The 21467-nt window shown below is 34.5% G+C and overlaps 1 protein-coding gene across 1 annotated transcript in view; it reads left to right on the forward strand.

Annotated features, from left to right (window-relative positions):
* Window positions 1–21467, forward strand: part of LRP1B (LDL receptor related protein 1B) — a 1820879-nt gene that overhangs the window by 1331062 nt on the left and 468350 nt on the right. Inside the window, exons 36-39 of the mRNA XM_029226108.1 lie at window positions 4528–4662; window positions 5239–5368; window positions 20889–21015; window positions 21147–21298. Coding sequence (XP_029081941.1) covers window positions 4528–4662; window positions 5239–5368; window positions 20889–21015; window positions 21147–21298 — 544 coding nt within the window. The remainder of the gene's footprint in view (window positions 1–4527; window positions 4663–5238; window positions 5369–20888; window positions 21016–21146; window positions 21299–21467) is intronic.

The following is a 21467-nucleotide window of genomic DNA, read 5'->3' on the forward strand; positions in this document are numbered from 1 at the left end:
CTCCATAAGTTAACTTTTGGGATTGAGCATAACTGTCTTTATTTTTAAAGTATGGGATAGAGTATAATGGGTCCAGCAGGATAGAAACAAAAAAACTGAGTAGATAAATTGAGCTAGTCAAATTTGTAAATTTTAGTACTTTGGAATTGTCCTTAAGTAATTCTTTTTGGAAATAAAATTTTATTGGAATACAGCCATGCCCATTTAGTTACATATTTTTATTTATTTATTTATTTATTATTGATGTGTAGTTGATTTACAATATTATGTTAGTTTCAGATAGATAACATAGTGATTCAATATTTCTATAAATCATACTCCATGTAAAGTTATTATAAAATAGTGGCTATAATTCCCTGTGCTGTATAATATATCCTGTTACTAATCTGTTTTATACATAGTAGTTTACCTCTTAATCCCATACCTCTATCTTGCCCCTCCCCAGTTTCCTCTTGCCACTGGTATCCACTAGTTTGTTTTCTATATCTGAGTCCATTTCTGTTTTGCTATATACATTCGTTTTATTTTTTAGATTCCATATTTAAATGATAACACAGAGTATTTGTATTTCTCTGACTTATTTCACTAAGCATACTACTCCAGTCATTTGCTTTTTTTATCTAACAAGGTAAACACTATGAACCAAGGTAAATAAGCATGGTGGCTAGTTCCTGGAAATAAGAGAATCTAGAATTTCTTGCATGTTCTTATGTAGTAGGAGGTCTTCATGGTTGAATCAGCCAGATATGAAGAGGGTGGTGGAGTTCAACAGTAGTTGTAGAAGGTCTATAGTGTAGATTATTATTTCAGGGAAAATTGTTTCAGATAATTAATTAATGTATTAATGTATTAAAATAAGCCCTACCTACTAAAGCCATCCTATGACTCAGCAATTCTACCTCTGTTTATGTACCCAATAGAAATGACACTGTATGTCCTCTATAAGACATGGATGAGAATGTTCATATCATTGTTCATAATAGCCAGAAATTGAATACTATCTGAGTGTCCAAAATAGGTACATAATTTATAATTATATTATATGTTACTTATTGTCATATGTCTTAGGATAGTTTATATTAAAAATTCAACTCCAGAAGTAAAATCTACGATTTCAGGGACTGTCATGTTCAACACCATACTCCTATGCCTATATGGATGCTTAGCATGCACTAAGTATTATGTAAGTATCTGTTGAATGGGGATAATTAAAGTTAAAAAAATCATATTTTGGAATAAGTCAGAACACAGTTATGATAGTCTTTCTTCCCTTTCTGTCTTTATATGTATTTCCACTTTGTATCTTTAAGGTTTGTTGTAAAATTTTATCAGCCTTCCACCTTATTCTATTATAATTAAAACACTCTCGACCTACCTTATGTATGTTTTACAGATATTCCCAGATAATTAGAAGACATATTCTTATATCTTAGTGAAGTCATTCCATTTAGAGCATGGAGGTGTGCAATGTGTATGTGAAAAATAAGGAAAGGAGATTTGGATGAGAATGAGTGATTTAATTATTCTATCCTCTTGGTCCTCCTTAATGCACCACTACATGATTGATTTGCTTGCTAATATCCCAAATATAAGTAATAAAAGAATATAAGGAAACATCTCCGTTCCTTCAGTGCTGTAATCTAGTGGATTTGACCATGTAGAGATAGCCTCAGCATTACAAATTAATCTATTATTCACATAGTGACTATTCATGAAATGCCTACTGCACTTGTGACTGCCTTGGTAAATGTTGGGTCTATTGCAGTCCCTACCTATGATATATCTCACAGTCAATTTCTAAGAAGAAATGCAAAGATGCAATTTCAGCTCAATATGATAATAAAAGTATGTGCAAGATGTAGTGGCATATGTGAGAAAAAAATGCTTCCTAATTATACTAAATAAAATTTTGCAGGACTGGCAAAGCTATTAGAGAGAAATAGAAAAGTAAGGGTCACATAAATATTTAGTGTCCTTTTTTTCTAATACTTGTTGTTAATGTCTTCTTTGAACTCATAAAAATGCTTGTCTTTACTACTTATATGCTGCTCCTGCTACACTATTGTGAATTGTTAGTCATTTTTCATGTGCATACCTTCTGTTCCTTAATTAGCTTATAAAGTTTCTCACAGTAAGAGCTTTGTCTTCCTTGTATATCCTCCCAACCAGTCTTTGTACAGCACACCACATTCATTCATTTATTCACCAGATGTTTACTTTGAGCTTACTATGTACCAGGCACTATTCTAGGTGCCAGGGATCGGGCAGTGAGCAAAATTAAGTCCCGGCCCTCAAAGAGATTATATTTCTGTGAGACAATACAGACACTAAACCAACAAACCAATAAATATGTAATGTGTTTGACAGTAATAAATGCTACAGAGAAAAATAGGTTTTGTAAGGGAAATGGAGCATGGCAAGGAAATAATTTCTGTAGAGAGTAGTCAGGGAAAGTTTCAGTAAGAAGGAATACTTGAGCTAAGACAGAGCTGTGCAGATAGCTGGGAAAAGAACATTCCAAGCAGAAGAAAAAGTGATGTAAAGAACCTTAGGCTGAACAGCATTTGGTTTGTTTTAGGAAGAGGAAGGTCTTATTACTAGAGGGGGGAGAGTAGAAGGATAGTAGGTGAAAGAGACTTGAAGGATGTGGATAGATCTTGAAGGTCTTGGGAAGGAACTTTACTTTTACAGTTGGATGAGATGGAAAATGATTAGAAAGTTTGAGTGGAGAGGAGAGAAATTATCTTATTTACTTTTTAATAGGGCGACAGTGGACCCTCAGTAGAGACAAGGCTCATGAGGAAAGGGAGTCCTGAGGCAAAAGTGGAAGCTGGAACTAAGTTAGAGGTTATTGCAATACTTCAGACAAGAGTTAATAATGGCTTGGATTATGTTATAAGTGGAGAGTGTGAGAAGTGGTGGAATGAGGGATCTGATTTGAAAGAAGAATAAAAAGAGACAAAATATTTGGTTATAGGTTGAAGATGAGAGTAGTTGGTGATGGATTAGATGTGAAGTGTGAGGAAAAGTGATCAAGGACAATATGAGGTTTTTAGCCCAAGAAACAAAGGATGGAGGTGCCTTCCATCATACCACCAAGGCATGGGCAGCTGCCATATGGAAGACTGAGAGAGAAGTACGTTTCAGGTAGAAATCCAAAATTTGTCTTTTGCAATCAAGATTGCCTTTTCTTACATACAAGTGGAGATGCAATGTAGGCAGTTGGATATATGGATCTAATGTTAACAGAAGAGAATAGGACTCTTCATATAATACTTAATATTTATACAAAAATGATGCTTATTTTTGTTGATTGATTCACACTTTCAATCATGAAAACATATCAACTGATAGTTTGACGAAATTGGAAAAATGAAACAAGTCCTTGCTTTCCAGATATATATTTGAAAATGGTATCTCTGCTCTTATTCACGCAAGTGTGTATCTGACTTAACCATTGTTGGGAACAGGGGCTATTTGGAATTTTTCCCCAGACAGGTAATAGAATTTAGACTATATTTCATTTGAAACAGAATCCCCAAACTTACTGATAAATGGCTTTATTATGCTAATTGCTTTTTCTTTATTTCCATAGTCTGTCTGTGTGCCAGATGGAAATTATATTGGTCTTAAAGGATTTGTTCTTCAAATGGCCATGTAGGTCGCAACACAAACAAACACTTACTTAGTTGGTGGCAAATTTATTATTTAATGATTTGTCCCCAGTGTCTTTCTAGTGGCTGTATTTAACATCATTGATCTATAATTGCTACCCTTTATGCATATGCATGCACATATATTTCATTTATAGTCTTTAGGAACATTTTTCATTCAAATATTCAAAAAGCACTGTTATTTAAAGACTCTACGATAGCATAGAGCCATTCTTCAAGTATTCTTAAGCCCATTTGTACAAAGAGAGTTTGAAAAAGAATGCACAGGGTTTGTAGTTGACATTTGGGAAACTAGTACCTCAGAAGGAATAATTAGTTGATAAGGTATTTTTAAGGCTTTATACATTTTGAATGACCTTATACATAAAACACCCTTGATATATTTTAAATGCCTTTATGTTTCTTTCCATTCTCTCTCTACTTTGAGACTTTGTTGATTATCCCCAGTAGCATTCTCTTTATATGTAGAGAACTCAGACATAAGAATAGATGTTAAAAGAAAAACTGTAGTCCAAAGTAATTTGGTTTGATTTCAAGGTTGCAAATTCATGGGGGATAAATATTTATTGAGTTAAAATGAATAGGAAAATGAAGAAAAAATAAAAAGGATGTGATAGACTGTTTCCACATATATTTCAAAAATGCTTTAAAACATTTGACTAGGTTCTCTCATGTGGTTTTAATACCTTTCTTACCATCTTTGTTAGTAAATTTTCCTGAAGAACACTTAAACTCCAGCACACCCAGGTTGATAACCCCCAAAATGCTGATGCAATGTGCTCCTAATACATATATCGATCCCTTTTATAGTGTGTTTGTGTATGTTTTTTTTTTCTTTCTGTTTTATCCATAGAAAATGATACCATCTACTGGACAGACATGGGCTTCAATAAAATTAGCCGAGCTAAAAGAGATCAGACTTGGAAAGAAGATATCATCACCAATGGCTTGGGAAGAGTGGAAGGGATAGCTATTGACTGGATTGCTGGTATCATCCATGGCTTTCTCTGTTTTTGTTTCACACCTATATTGTTAGTGGCTCAATCTGCTTCATAAAAATGCTGTTTCTGACTCATAACAGGTTTTTTTTTTTGTACTTCTAGCCACAGGGGTAAATAGCCTCTTTTGCTTTTGGCTTCACTCTTTCTAATGCTTTTGAGCCTTTGGATAAGTGTTTTTATGTAGAAGTACATTATGTAGTATTAACTTTGCCCAGATCTCCTGAGAGCCCCACGAGGCTGGTAAACAAAAGTGTTAGAAGTTCTCTTTTGCCTGAAGCTAGTAGAAAATGAAAGTACAGCCCTTCCTCAGGTGAGAGAAATTTCAATTTATTTTTAACATATAAACGTATCACTATATGGTTTAAACCACAGACATGTGAGATTAAGAAGTATTTGCATATTTATTTATAGCTTTCTGCTTAGGAACTGCACATATTAAAAAAGAATTAGGAAGTAAATGATTTCTTAATAGTCATGTGAATGTTCAGAAAGTTAATTTTCGCTGAATTAATAAATAAGTTTTTCTCATAATTGTATTATAAACATGTTTGTATTTCTTCTAGGTAACATATATTGGACGGATCATGGTTTCAACTTAATTGAAGTTGCGAGACTCAGTGGCTCTTTTCGTTATGTAATTATTTCCCAAGGCTTGGATCAACCAAGATCTATAGCTGTGCACCCAGAAAAAGGGTAAATTTAACGTTTACATATATTTTGGGGATTTTAAGTGATTTAAATTTCGTTAAAAGAAAATTCCAGAAATTGATATTAATATTTATTTTTAGTCATAATGTCTGAAACAAATCTCAAAACTATCTTAGCTAAGCAGAAGGAAAAGTTTATTTTCACTTTGTCATGTATATTTCAGTACATATTTGATAGGTTCATATTTATTATGCCGTTCTTTAATGTGTGTGTAAATCCAAATGATACACCAACATTTTTCTAGATTATCAATTTAAAGTTCTGCCCTAGAACTGTTTACATATTAGGTACTCAATTATTTGCCGAATGAATGAAAGAACCATTTGATAGCCAAACTCGTTCTCCAATATTTCTAAAGCTTCAATTTCCATTTATGTATCTATAATTGCCATATCAACATGTTCATCCCAAACTTTTTTTTTTCCTTCTTTTTCTTCTTGAGATTCAGATAAGTATGTCTACCTGTCTTCTTGACAGTACCATTTTTCCATTTGGACACCCAAACTGTACATATCTAACACTGAAATGAATTCAAGCTGACACCAAATTCTGCTGATTTTTTTCTTCCAGGTATTATCAATCTACCACCCTCCATCTTCACTACCTTCACCCTGATTAAATCTGTTTTTGAGCTACACAGATACCCCTGCAATAAGTTCCCAATTGATCTTCTAACCTCACCAGAGTCCAAAATTTCTGTTACGATTCTTCTTAATCAGGCCCTATGTAAATTTTCAGCCTCAAACTCCTGCTCCTGCCTCTCTGCTATCTCAGTCTCTGTTGGACTTCTTAGTTTTTTGAAATGTTTTCAAATATTTCCTATTCTCTTCCACTCTCAGTCTTTGAACAGCTTCTTCCCTTTACCTGCAATGTTCTCCTTCTTACTTTCACCTTGATAAATTTTATCTTCTCCTGGTTTTACAAACAGACATTCTGTTATATGACACCAAAGCACCCAGTACTTTCACTTTTATAAATTATATTTGCTTATTTATATTTATTTGCTTTACCGTACTATGCACTGTTTTTCACTGGACTGGGTAATGTCTGTATTCTTTTGTAAAACTCGATGAGAAGAGCCATGTGTGTTTGGTTTATTTCTCTGTCCTCAGAGCTTGGTACAGTGGTTGGTAAGGAATAAGTTGTTGACTGACACAATAATAAAAAAGCAGTCCTATTATAAAATTTTATATTATTCCTCACTATTGTGTTTCTTGCAATAATAATTTCTATTACTACTTTATTTTAGAGGTTTTTTAAAATGTTTTTTTTTTTTATGTTAGTAAAACTCCTGTGTCTTTTGGAGTGGAAAAAAGTGAAGCCATGGTGGTCACACAAAGGTGTATTAGATAAACAAGTATAAGGAACACTGATTTAGGATGAAGTCAATCTATGTAAAACATCAAGTCAACTCTCACGAAAATCTACATTCTTTCCTATTTGTTATATGTTGTATGTGCTTTTTCCAGTGTCATTACTGTCTTCACTTTCTTGACAAATGCTATAAAATTAAGTCATACTATCAGTACAGTGAAAGAGGAAACAAAGAAGGTTAATATAAGAGAGAAAAATAATGCCAGCAAATTTGTCATGCTTCAAGCTAAAACTAAGATTACAATATAAAAATTGAAAAGCTGCATTGGTTAGGATTGCTCTTGGATGCAAATTAAAATTTAACTAGAATGTGTTAAATCTATAGATTTTCTTTCTCCCTTTTCAGCTACCACCTTTACTAGGTTATATTTTGTCTTATGCTTGATGTTAAGGCCCCATTGTTAGAGCACACTTGATATATCCTCAGAGAGTATGTTTACACCTAAGGAAAGAGAAGGAGATAGGAGAAAACCTTTTTCTTGCTAGACTCTATTGTTTTATTTGGGAAGAGAAAGGTCTTCATGTTAATCCCTTTGTTTTTTTCTTAGCCAGAAATGGGTTACATGCCCATCCTTAGATCAGTCAACAGCCAAAGGGAAGAGAATATCTTGACATATTTAGACAAGTTATGTTTCATCACCTGGGCTAGGATAAGGTCCCAGACCAAATAGTATACTCTGAATATCTGAACAAACTGAATTTCTATTAGTACTAGGGATGATTTGAGATGAATTTCAAAGAGACAATAGGACAACTTTGGTATCTCTCTCACATATCGTATGTTCAATATACCAGGAATTCTGTTACCTTTGGCTTCAATCTACATTTATGCTTTACCTACTTCTCACAATTTTCATTGCTACCACCATAGTGTGAGTCGTCGTCATTCTTACCAACATTTCTGGATTGTGGTTTATCATCTTCTACCTTGGTATTCCTACAGTCTATTCTTCATGTAGTGGCCTAATGATCCTTCCAAAATGTAAGTAGCTGTTACTGCTTTGCTCAGAGCTCACCAGTGGGTCCTCTTTCATTCTGTTTAAAAGCTTACAACAAACGTAGAATGGTGTTATTTCCTCCATTTAACAGATAAGGAAACTGAGTCAGCAATTTAAAATATATTACTCTATCATTAACATGATATGTGGGAGAGTTAGGTTTTTCTAAACTCCAAAGATTATGCTATATTATGTGTGTATGTATATGTGTGTGTGTGTTATGTAACATGTTTACATATACGTACACACATATATATAGTGTTAAGCATTACAGAAATTAATAACCAAAAATATCAAGCATATAAGAAAATAGTTTTAACAGTTTTAGCATAAAATTATAATAAAAATGTAAAGATTAGAGCTATACTGAGAGAATAAACAATAATGAGAAAATGCTGGGAAAATTAGGAAAAGTTTTTAAAAATTTTTGAGTTGGGTCTGACTTCCCCCGTAAATTCTCCTACCCACCACTGCCTGCCCATGGACACTTGCCAGTACATATTAAGAATGTTGAGGGAAGGTATAATTTTGTTTAGTTCCAAGAACAAAACACATGACTCAGTTTAGTGTGTCCACATCATACCTGTAAATTTGAATATAAAAATGTCTTCTAATGTGATGATATTTTTTAAATCTCTTTTTCATTTGTACTTTACAATTAAGCAATAAATCATTATTCCCTCAGTGGAAAAAAAATGATCAATTGCTGGACTATGAATAATTATTCTGATGGTAGGAACAAATATAATTTGAATGTTATGAAATATCATAGATACATAGGAAATGGGTTTGTTTTGAATAAAGAATTTCTTCCCGTCATATTTATAATAAGTCCAACACTTCATTTTATTGTAGAGAACATCTTGTGCCTGGCCTATTATTGATTCATGCAGTTCAATTTAACAGGCCTCTTGCTGCTAACTAGTCACTCTGTAGTTTTCTTTTGCGTTCTATTAAAACCTAGTCTGTGGCCTCAAGTTGTTATTCCAGACCTTCTTAAGTATCTTTTGTACAGTCATCTTAGCATATAACTATACTTAACTTCTCTCTAGGATGATTGAGGACATCAGGCAAAGAAACCCACATGTACTTCACTTTTTTGTCAGTTTATTCAATGAACACTCCTCGAGTGCTACGCACTGGGAACCAGGTCATGTAAGGACATCTCCGTCTCCTCCTCAGCCTTTAATTCAGTACATCTTGACAAAATAGGACTACTGGCTATGTGAAAGACACAAGTGGACACTGTAAAGTATGATGGTATAAATAAGATGTAGCTTCTGTTCACAACAGGTTTTCTGTTTAAACTTTTAGTTTAAACAAGTACAAAACTTCAGTTAAAAAAATAGTCTCATAATGTAAAGTAAGACTAATTTGGGGGGCATAAAAACACTAGATTGATATAACTCAAGCTTAAATCTCATATCTAAATTTCATGTTAAAGTGAAAATTTTCATACAGCTATTATAAAATTACATTAAAATTTCAGAAAAAGGAGATAGCATATGATTAGATAGTACAAGTGAGGGTAGTAGCAGCAGTGGTGGTGATTAGGAGAGTCTTTATTGAGGGAACCTGAAGGAGAAAGGTTTCTGAGATGGAGTGGGAATATTTTATGTGAAGAAGAAATAGAATAATTTAAAAATTGGTAGTGGCAAAGCAAAGGCCATTGCCAAGAACAAAAGTGTGTAAGGTACATGTAGGGAAGAGTAGGTAATGTAGCTCGAAGATAAGTTGGGACCATAAAATTGGCAATGGGATTCCCCACGTTTTAAAACTCCATCCCCAGTTTACCAAGTGAAACATAAACTGGTCCTGGACCCTCTCTCCTAACCCTTCCCACTGGCCCCAAACAATCCACATAAGCAGAGATCAGAAGTATAATGAGATATTGAAGTTGTAGCGGTCTTTAAATTAAGGAATTCTTAGAAATGGTTCTTTATTATCCAAGGGAGAGTGTTATGGAGGAGGGGGAAGGTTCTTTCTCAGCCCTCAAACCAAGAAATGGAGAGAGTAAGAGGCAATAAGTGGGAGACTAAAATAAATAGAAAAGAGCAGTAAATGGAAAAACTGTGTGACTTTTTCATGGCAAGTCCTCAGGCCACAAGGAGTCAGATCAAAGTTGGAAAGAGGGAAGAAGATTTTAAAATACATATGAGATTTAAGTTTGGATTTAGAAAGATCTAGTCTTTTTTGCATGAGAATGAATCTTAACAATATCATTCTGTTTTTAAATAGAATTCTCTTGGAGGTCATGGATTCTTCCTGAGATAGCAAATTCTGGAGAAGAGATATTTAGTAGAGTATAAATAGAATCAGGAGTTGGATAAGTGTAAAGTTATTCCTTATTCCAACAGAGTTCAGGCTCTTCAATAAATCATGGTAGTAGATGAAATTATCCAAGGAAAAAGAAGTCTAAGGACAAAAATGAAGAATGTTTGCAGTTAGGAGATAATATGATTAAGAGGAGAAAAAAGAAAATTAACAATAAGGCAAAAGAAATAGGAAAGAGGCAAGAGGAAAAAAGCCATTTCAAGTCCTCAGGAAATCACTGTATCATAGAAATCAAGGGAAGAGTTTTAGGGAGAAGAATGTGCCTGCAGGAAAGAGATTAGGAGAGATAAAAGCAGAAAACAGAACATGCAATTGATGATCAGGATGACATTTTTAATTGTTATGAATTTCAGGAAACTGGCAAGAGCAGAAGCCAAATATAAAGAATTAATAAGTGAAAGATAATTAGAAAGTAGAGCCAGCATATTTAGACTACAGTGACAGAAACTTTGACAATGAAGGAAAAGAGGAAAAAATAGGAAGTGTATTGAGAATGTAGTAGAGCACACAGAAAGTTTTTCTTAGTATGGGGTCAGGGAGTATGGGCACATATTCATAGGCAGAGGAGTGGAAGAAAATGCATGTAAAGAGGAGACAGGGCTTCCCTGGTGGTGCAGTGGTTGAGAGTCTGCCTGCCGATGCAGGAGACACGGGTTTGTGCCCCAGTCCGGGAAGATCCCACACGCTGCAGAGCAGCTAGGCCCATGAGCCATGGCCGCTGAGCCTGCGCGTCCGGAGCCTGTGCTCCTCAACGGGAGAGGCCACAACAGTGAGAGGCCCGCGTACCGCAAAAAAAAAAAAAAAGAGACAGATTCCAAGGAGTGTAGGAGGAACCTTGTCAAGGAAGAAGCAATAGAATGGAACAGGAAGAATGGAGGACAGATAGCAGATAGATAAGATTTGCATCTTAAATCGGGTATCTCGGGACTTCCCTGGTGGCGCAGTGGTTAAGAATCTGCCTGCCAATTCAGGGGACAAGGGTTTGATCCCTGGTCCAGGAAGATCCCACATGCCATGGAGCAGCTAAGCCTGTGCACCACAGCTACTGAGCCTGCACTCTAGAGTCCACGAGCCACAACTGCTGAGCCCACGTGCCACAACTACTGAAGCCCGTGTGCCTAGAGCCCGTGCTCCGCAACAAGAGAAGCCACCACAGTGAGACGCCCCGCACACCACAACGAAGAGTAGCCCCTGCTCACTGCACTAGAGAAAGCCTGCGCACAGCAACAAAGACCCAACACAGCCAAAAATAAATTAATTAATTAAATTGTTTTTAAAAATTAGGTATCTCTAAAAAAACAGATCCTGGAATGAGAATTCAAGTCAGAAGAAGCCAGATAGGAAAGGGACCAAGCAAAGGTTCAACTGTGAGCAAAGTCCAGACCTCAGACATGCCTTTTAAAGCTTTGGGGGGTAAACCTCACTTAGCAGGGGAGCTTGACTTTGAACTCCCACCCCATTATTCACTGGATAAGGGCAAAAATCCTGGGGAGACATACACTCCCAAGATTTCTGGCTCTCAGCACTACTTGTGAAAGAAGAGATTCTAGTAGCTGTCCTCTGAAGAAAGTTGGATGTGTGAGCTACTAAAAATAAAAGGACACAGGAGCTGGGCACTGGAGTACACAGAAATAGGAAACAAGATCTGAGGATGTCTAAGTGCAGCACCAACAGTGTCCACTATGGTTTGGAAGCCCAGCTTGGACATTTCCTACCTTTGGGATCTTTTGAAGTATCTTGATCTCAAACGCTTATATCCTTTTTGGTTATTGGGAAGATTAAATGAGGTAAATTTAAATGGGAGGATTAAATTAGGGAAAGTTCTCTTCTCTTTTTGGAGATGAAGTGAAAGAGATATAGTAATAGAATATTTTTTAGCGGTTAAAATTAGTGAAATGGAAGAAACTCATAGATGATATGAGTAGAGTTAGCAGCTTTAAATGAATAAGTAAATTTTGGTGAAACTATTGTGGTGAATGGAATACGAATAAAGTATAATATGAATAAAAGGATTCCAAGCAACATGAGTCCAGCTGGAATGGGTTTCTAGAATCTAATGGGGTATTTATATGACCTTGAGTAATAGTGCTCAGCAACTTAGCAGTAGCAAAATAATGGGGAAAAATGGGCTAAACGAGGAGCAGGTGGTGACAGATTCAAAGCTGGCAATTGTAAGGGAATAACTATGAGTTGCCAATCAAGAGGTGAGGTCTAGAAATTAGTGATGAAATGGAGGGAAACGAAGAACAGGAGATCAGAGTAATGTAAGGCAGAGGCAAAAGAGAGACGAAGGTCCCTGGAACAGATAAGATGAGGAACCAGGAGCTGGGATGTTCATAGGATCAACAACATGAGCCGTAAAGTCCCTAAGTATGTCTGCTAGAAGGGAGAAGATGGCAAAATTGTCAGAGATTAGTAAAGCAGTTAAATGGATTTGGTGGTTAATTGTAATAGAGTGACTATGTGATGGTAAGGGAAAATGGAATCTACAAATTCATAATGTGAATGTTTTGAAATAAGTGCATATAACCTCAGAGAAAGTTTTGTTTTTTCTTACTTAAATCTACTTCGCTTTTATTCTGGACACGATGGCATCTATTTCCTCAGGCATCTCATTGCAGTAACTGTTCTTTTCTGTTCGATCATCTTTAACTTATTACTTTCAATGAAGCCTTTCCCTTTGCTTTCAAATAGGCTCAGATCCCTCTTATTTGAAAAGAAAAATACTGTCTTATTTTTCTCTGCACGTTTACTTCTCAACTTCTTAGAATAGAAGTAAATGTCTCCTCACTTAACTGCTGAAATGAATTTTCAGCTTTAGTTCTTTCCAGGAATTTCTAAATTTATCCACAGCCAAATCCAGATTTTGTTTTTCAAATTTTTTTTCACACCCCTTGCCTTCTCCTTGACATTTCTCCATCATTTATCTACTCAAGAGTTTATTTTTTCTGTTACCTTCTTTAACTCTGAGTTTTCTTGTTCTCTCTGACTCCTTCCATGTATTTCCTCTGAGCATTGTATTTCTCTTCTGAGCATCTTTCTCCTCACTTAAAGCTCTGTATGCTATTTTCTCTCTTGCTATATTTATCTTTTAAACATATTTTCATGTTTCTGACATTAATCACTACATTACATCCAATATTTCATCTTCATTCCTTTAATTATATTTACAATTTCCTTTAGAAATGATTTATTTGAACATCCAACTGTCTCTGAAACTTACCATGTCCTCCTAGTGTTCATCTACTGACTTTCTTTCCTAACCATGGCGTCTCTTTTTGTGTTATCATGGTTCTTTCGTCTTGACAAGATTGAAACTTACTTCAGACTTCCCATAGGTTTTCATCACCTATTTCCATCTGTCTGTAAATCCTGTCATTCCTTATCTCCAGCTGTCTCTTAGGTTTTCCATTTCTCTCCATTGTGACTCTGAGCTCAGCGCTGACTTAGCCGGAGGATCTCAGTAAGCACTTTTGATTTATTAATTTTGAGCCCCCCCCAAACAAGATTTACATTTCATCCCACAGAACAAGAAATCTTTGACATGTATAACAATATTTTAAATATTGTTTCTCTCTGTCTTCACTTCTTAAAAACTTTTCTTCGATATTGTCACATGGATAGATATTTTTCAGGATTCATAGTTAAGAATTGATATACCTTTTCAAATATTAGGTTTATTTTCAGGAAATGTTTATTACTGCTTGGAAACATTAGTGATATGTGTCTTCTAATATCTTATCTACATGTTTACTGATGACTTCGGGGTGGGGGGGAGAAGGACTTATAAATGACCACTCTATGTAAAAATTTGAATAACTTTTACCTGGAAATCAAACACTGATTTCCAGGTAATATTACATAGACATTTAAGTGTCAAAATTCATATCACAGGAATAAAGTACAGCATTTTAATATTCTGTTTGATGTTAAAACATAGCAGGTGTATTGCCAAGAGAAAAGGTGAGCCATAATGGAGTAAATTAGCTGAATCCAAGATATAAATGTGCCTTGAAAAGTGGGCATGAAGCCTGTTTTTGAGCAATGGAGACTTGAGGTCTTTTAAAATGTAGCCATATGCAAAACAGAAAGTGTATATGAATTTAGTTCAGCTTGAAAATTCAGTTTCTCCCCTCCGTTGACTTCTTTATTTTTTTTGGTAAGGCCTCACTCTCTTTAAAAAACTTAAAATGTAATAATTCTCTTTATGCTAAAAAGTCATTTTCTACCTACAATAAAAAAAAAAGATGCATAGAAAGTCACAGTATGATATCGAAAATGTTGGTTAACCTCCCATGATGTATGATCTCTAAGTGAAACACAAATACTCTGTGATTTTTTTTTTTTTTTCTTGTTAGGCAGTAGGATCTACATTGCCTCTCTTAATTTAGCTTTATATCTCTGCAACCATAAATAACTTTCTGAAAAGTGTTTCTTTCCATGGCAGAGATTCAGCTTTACATGGTATTTTGGTGTTTAAAAAGTACATATTGTTAAATGGTCTTTCATTGACTATATATACATATATGCTTTTGGAATATGCCCAGTAATATACAGAAGGTCTTGAATGACAGTTTAACATCTGTTGAGATAGCAAAAGTATAGCATAGTTTAACACCATCTCCTAAAGTATCAATGTATTTTACATCTGAAGACGAGGTAACATATAAAGAAGAAGGAATTAAATTTTGCAATAGAAATAGTGGTAGAATCAGGGTGATAGTTTATAATATTAATACACCATGATGGTCAAGTAATTCAGAAATACCACAATTATTCCCCAAATCACAGCCACCTTTTTCTACAAGTCTCTGAGGCATACAAATTAGGACAAATGAAAGAAAAGTGCGATACTATTTTTCACTAGGAATTTTCCAAAAAATTCTACTGTAGACACTCTTCTTTCAAAGATAGTTAGGTCTCACCTACTTTTTTCCAATATGCTTTATTCTCATTTCTTAACCTCTAAACATAAATCTTGGACCTTACCTCTCCCGCTAAAATGAGAAAAGAAGGACTAGAAATTTTCAAAATGCCCTGGGTTATCATTGCAGCTCTGAGCTGGTGGAGGAGAAAGAGATCCCAGAAAGGTCATGCCACTTCCCATTGTAAGAGGGAGCCCCTGGCCCAGACCACCAAAGCTATGTCGAATGGAGACCAGCGATAGCCACACAAAACTGTAGGACCTTTTCCTAATTTCTTAAGGGATCTGACCAATAAAAATGTGGTAAAGGGTAAAAGAGAAGTTTAAGATATTCCCTTCTCTATTTGCCTATAGAAATCTCCTCAGTGTGTTTCGACATGGGATATCCAGGATAGGTTGCATATGACTGCTATATAAGATGGTTTGGGGTTCATGAAACAAATTAAAATTTTCTGTATAATATTTTAAGAATTCCAAATCAACTCATGAGCACTACGAGTCTAGGCCCTAGGTATCTCAGTGTTAAATATTTCATAGGAAAATTCATAGATTATAGGGAAACATCAAATATTATATACTGAAAATACCAAAAGTGAATAAAAGATGGACCACTCAGGAAAACCATTGTTAAACCATGTAAATAGCAAACGAATATCATATATGTACACATGAATGTATATGTATATGTACATATTTATTGAAAGGATGGGCAAGGAGGCAGGCTGTAAATAGATACTTAAAATAAGGAATTAAAAATATAATATGGGGTGATAAGTCTAACATGCTATGGAATTACAGATGCCAAAGAAATTTTTCTTCCTAAAGCCTCTTTCTCCATACTTCTCCAGTGTTGGCTGGGTACACACATAATGATTGTTTTATATAATTACTTCATATTGGAAAGTAATGAGTCAAGAAGGAATCTAATGTAAAACTAAAGAATAACAAAAACCAGAACAAGGCCTGAAGAACAAATGATAACTTAAAAATACTTTTTAAGCTTAAACGTAAGGAGAGAACAACCCAGATGGCTTGTATGTTTATTTTCCTTCAAAGGAAAGGTTTATTTCTGAAGTTGTTTGTAGGAATAATAACTTCTCTCACCACAGCACTTCCACAGTTTCAGTGTTGAAGCCCCTACTTTCATGTCGTATAGAGACTTACAACTAGCAAGTTTTAAGCATTGCTGGTACCATTTTTCTCAGGTAATTCTTTACTTACCCATCTGCCTCTGCCATTAAACAGTGACCTTCATAAGGGTCACTAAGTCCAATTCATTTCATATTATCAGTTCCTAGCACCTAATAGGTACCTAATTAATATTTGTTGAATGAGTGCATGACTGCAATGAAAGTATACATTTGAGAATCATCCACCGAACCACTGTCAAAAACAAATTAGAAAGTAGTATTCAAGGTTCTACTGTCTCTAGACTCTCTTCCTTTTAGCAGAGTGTTCTGCTATCTGTGGTTGAGTTCTTTTTATATTGCAGGAGACTCTAAGCAATTCAGGGCTTGAAAAGTGATTTGGGATTGGCATGTAATACTTTCTCAAAACAAAAACTGCACAGAAATGAAGAAAAAGGAAATGTGAAGAAGCCCTCACAGGAATAGAGGAATACACTGTATTCCTCATAGGCGATGAAGGATGTCAATTCACATATTCATGAAATGTATTCAGACTTTGACAGTACTATATTATTTTCCCTGTGCTTTAGCCTGAAGATGGAGACATTGACACGTTGGCCTACAAGGTATTCAATTAATATGTGTTTTAAGTGATTCTAGTGAAACTGCTAAGCTACTATTCCTTATATATAAAATATATATTATATGTGTATAATATATATAAAAGCCTACAGGGCTTCTGTTTTTTATTTTTCTTATTTTTACAGATAAACTAACACACTGTTGACCTCCACTCTCACAGAGGACACAATGACATTCTTGATTCTCTTTTCAACCAAGGAAGCTGCCTACATAAGAGAATTATGTGATCTTCATTTTTGTGTCAGCATGGCAATTTTTGGTTATTTCAGGTTTTCTCTAGCATATCTTATAAGTATCTATTTCATACTCTCTTAGGTAAAGGATAGGAATAGAAAGAAATAGCAAATTTATCGTAAAAACTGCAACCCAGATCTATGCTCCAGAGAAACAGTTTATCAGTCAAAAAAACCTTAAATTAAAAGAAAATGATTGATTCAAATTAGTGTCTTTTCACTATGGTTCATATATTTAAAATATAAGAATCATATTTAATACTATTTCTTTAACAATTTAGACACGTTCATTCTTCTCTTTCTTGCCCATACTCCTTTACTCTTTCCCCACCAACTTTGGAGCTTAGCTTTCATGTTGGCCTTATTTCCCCAAAAATATTTATTTGAAATTATTCAAGGACATTTATAATACATTGAAAGTATATTTTTCAGCTTGAATCTAATTGTGACATAAAAACATTTGTTTTCCTTTATAAGAGCACCTGTGTGTAAACTAATTCTGACATCAGTACAGTTGTCATATGGTAAGTTTAAAAACTTTTGGGGACCACTAAGTGTATGCTAGGCCTTTGGAAACTCCAACACTACCAAATGGAGTCTTCTACCTATTAACCAAATGTCAGTAATTAATTGGAAGGTAGCTTGTGATATATATTCTTTGCACATGTTCCTGCCAAGAACTTCTGTGTCTAATTAAGACAATAAGGGATATTTGTGTTGTGATGATTTCTGATAGTATTTCTATAATCCTTCAAACCACTTTTGAATGTCTTTTTTAAATGTTCTGTTTTCAAATTCTGTAACTATAAGCTTCTGTAAATAAGGGAGTTTTCAGTGTAGAACAAATTATTATCCAGGGAAATGTCGATCATACAATACAGCATTTGATTTTGACAATTTTGAAAATTTCTGGATCTGGGATAGGCTTGGAAAGTATTTTCAGGGCTAGATTAACCAAGCTAATTCTCTAAAGGCAATTTTCTTGGCTATATCATACAATCCAACAAACACTCCACTACAGCAAAATTTGAACTTAAATGTGGACAACATCTATTTGAAATGCCACCACTGAATGTTAATTTCCATGGAGTCTCAAAAACCAGTGAAAAAATCTTCATTTCTTCCCATTGCTGAAGATCACGTTTATATATGAAGAATCTATGTTCATTAAAGATATCCCAAGCACATCTATATAAATTACACTCAAATTATTCATAAGTTTCTTGCTGCAGTTTTATAAGTTAGAGAGTGTTCTTTCTCTGTATTTGGTTTGTAATTCCCAAAGGTTCTCAAGGTGCTAATTCTATTCAATTCTTTACTTTCAATTTCAGTTTAGGGAGAAAATAAATTATTCTTTGCCTGACCATCATAAAATGTTGCTTAATTTTGGCAAGTGTAGAATCTTTTAGTTGTATTAAGTTGATAAATATTTTAGCCATAAAAGTAATGCTTGCAGTCAGCTTTGGCTTTACATATTGTGACAGTGTGTCAAATTACTGCTGAAAATTTGAGTAAAATCTGTATTCAAGATAGTTTTATTTTGAATATTTTTTTATTCCTAATTTTGTTGCCATTCATCTAAGCCTCCTGCCTAGAAGTACTGCAAATTTCAAAAAGATAGGAACTACTAGGGGAAAAAAGAGACTTGTTTTTAATACTAAGACTTTTTTCATGTTTTGTTTTGTTTTTCAAGTATGGAGATCTTTGTTATATTCCTTATGCTTAGGGAAAAATATCACTTGATTTAAGATTGTTATATTGTTGTATTATATTTCTATTTGGTGAGACAGCATAGAGAAGAAGATATAGCCCTGGGTTAGTAAAGCCTGAGTGCAGTTCCCCTATCAGCCATGTGACTGTGGATCATTAACTTACTGAACGGCAATTTCCAAAGTTGTGAGAATTAAATATGTTAAATGGCTGATTTGACCTACTCGGTATAATATTTTTATTAGTCATTTAGTACATTTGAAAGATTACTATTAAATAAAAAGTATATTATACCCATTGCCTTCCATATTTGAACTCTGGAGTGTATTAAAAGTAGATGACAAGAATCAGATTGAATAAATAAGCGCAGATCTGTCTTGGCTCCCAAAATGCCTCCTTCACAGTGTAACATCCCTGTCATCTTAACAAATGACTGACTTGTCATTTTAGTGTCATTAGTAATGCTAAAATTTCTCCTTGAAAAGTTAAATGAAGCAACATTTTACCTCTCAGTTAAAATAGTGTTTTTATTTTTAATAATTTTTTAATGCAATGTCCCTTAAAGATTTAAAAATTATAATTTTAATAGAAATATAGATATTTCCATGCCTGCTTCAACCTAGATCTAACCAATATTAGATTTCTTTTTTTTTTTTTTTGGCGGTACGCGGGCCTCTCACTGTTGTGGCCTCTCCCTTTGCGGAGCACAGGCTCCGGACGTGCAGGCTCTGTGGCCATGGCTCACGGGCCCAGCCGCTCCGCGGCATGTGGGATCCTCCCGGACCGGGGCACGAACCCGTGTCCCCTGCATCGGCAGGCGGACTCTCAACCACTGCGCCACCAGGGAAGCCCTAGTTGGATTTCTTGCTACAAAGTTTTCCCTTTGTGATTTATAGAGCTTGTAAATATTAATGAAAGTTTCTTCAGGATTAATATACTTGGGATTCCAGCCACACTTCATATTTGTCTGGGTGTAAAAGTCCAATGCATTTATTTTGTACAGCATTTTCAGGGGAAAAAAAATCAACTTTTAAAATAAATCAAAACAATATGCATAAAGGAAATACATATTTTATGTAGTTTATCATTTTTCATGGATAAATAATACAAAATATGAATGTAGGTCTTCTTTGCTTTTCCTATATGCAGTCTCACTTTCTCTTCTTGTGTATGATTGCTGTTATATACGTATTCAAATATGCACAGAATACACACTCATTTTTACCTGGCTGAATCAATGATTGCCATATTTTTCTAAACTTTAGTCAGTCATTGCTGTTATCTGACAGCTGAATAAAACTTCACTGGGCATAACTTCAAAAGAATAGATCTGATTTATCTGAAAGCATGAATTTCTGTATTGTAATATAAATACTATATTTATTGAATGAATAGGTGAAAGAAACATGGATTATGTACCTTCTGTTTTTTAACATTTCATTTTTTGACATGTTATATTTCAGCATACTGTGGATTTTCTTTCTTCTATATTTTATTTTCTTCCACAGTCCTTCCACATTACGTTAAAAGATTACTAAAATAAGAATGTCTGCTTTGTATAAATTCATGTTTTAAGATGCCTTCACAAGATGATTTATAAAATTCAAAGTTGAATAGCCATTTAGCAGTCTAAATGGACAGAACTGAAAGTTATAATGTATTCATGTGTACATTCATAAATTACCTAGTGCTATAGGTATAATAGTGAATAAGAAAAAAGATCACTGTCCTCACTGAGCTTAAAGTCTAATGGGAGCAAAAAATATTAATAAAAAGTAACTTTGTAAAGAAACACAAGTGTAAATTTGCCACTCTAATTCATGCTATGAAGCAGAGTATATGGTGCAATAATCAGAGAGAACACAGAAGGCTTCTTGAGGGAAATGTTTGATATATTTAAAAAAGAAGGAATTAAGCAAGTAGATTGAAAAAAAGCATTTCAGATAGGGAGCAGCATGTACAAAAGGTATTTTGGAAATGCTTCCTTGTGATTTCTATGAATGGTTAAATTTTTTTTTAATAAAAATTATTTTATTGTAAACATTACACACATATATTAATTTTTAAATGGTGTTATTTTCTGTTAGTATGAATGGTATTGCTGTTGTTATTAATACTACACAGTTTTGTGTTTATCTGCATTTATCTACAATTTAATTTCAGCTACTTGTTCTGGACTGAATGGGGACAGATGCCGTCCATTGGAAAGGCTCGTTTAGATGGCTCAGAGAAGGTTGTCCTCGTAAGCATGGGAATAGCATGGCCAAATGGCATCTCCATTGACTATGAGGTCTGTTGGATTTCTTAAGTATTGAAAGTGCATTAACTGCCAACTTGCATTAGTCTACTTTTAGTGTTCTCTTATTTTCTTTATAAAACAATCAAAAACAGCTTGTAATATTACTTTTCAATCAACCTTAGGAAAATAAATTGTATTGGTGTGATGCTCGTATAGACAAGATAGAAAGAATTGACCTTGAGACTGGCGGGAATCGTGAGATGGTGCTGTCAGGGAGCAATGTGGATATGTTTTCAGTTGCAGTCTTTGGGGCGTACATCTACTGGTCTGACAGGTAATTTATTTTTTCATAAGTATTTGAGTCTCAAAATGTTATTTTAGTGCCAGTTGCTTTACCCTTGTAGGATTAGCCATTCCTTAGCAAGGCCACAGAAAGGATCTCACAAAACCATGTAATTTCCACAGAAGAGGCAGTCACTCTTGCTATTCCAGGCTCAACCCTT

The sequence above is a fragment of the Monodon monoceros genome, unplaced genomic scaffold, assembly GCF_005190385.1.
Source record: "Monodon monoceros isolate NGI ecotype Baffin Bay Population unplaced genomic scaffold, NGI_Narwhal_1 Super_Scaffold_16, whole genome shotgun sequence".
Classification (NCBI taxonomy): domain Eukaryota; kingdom Metazoa; phylum Chordata; class Mammalia; order Artiodactyla; family Monodontidae; genus Monodon; species Monodon monoceros.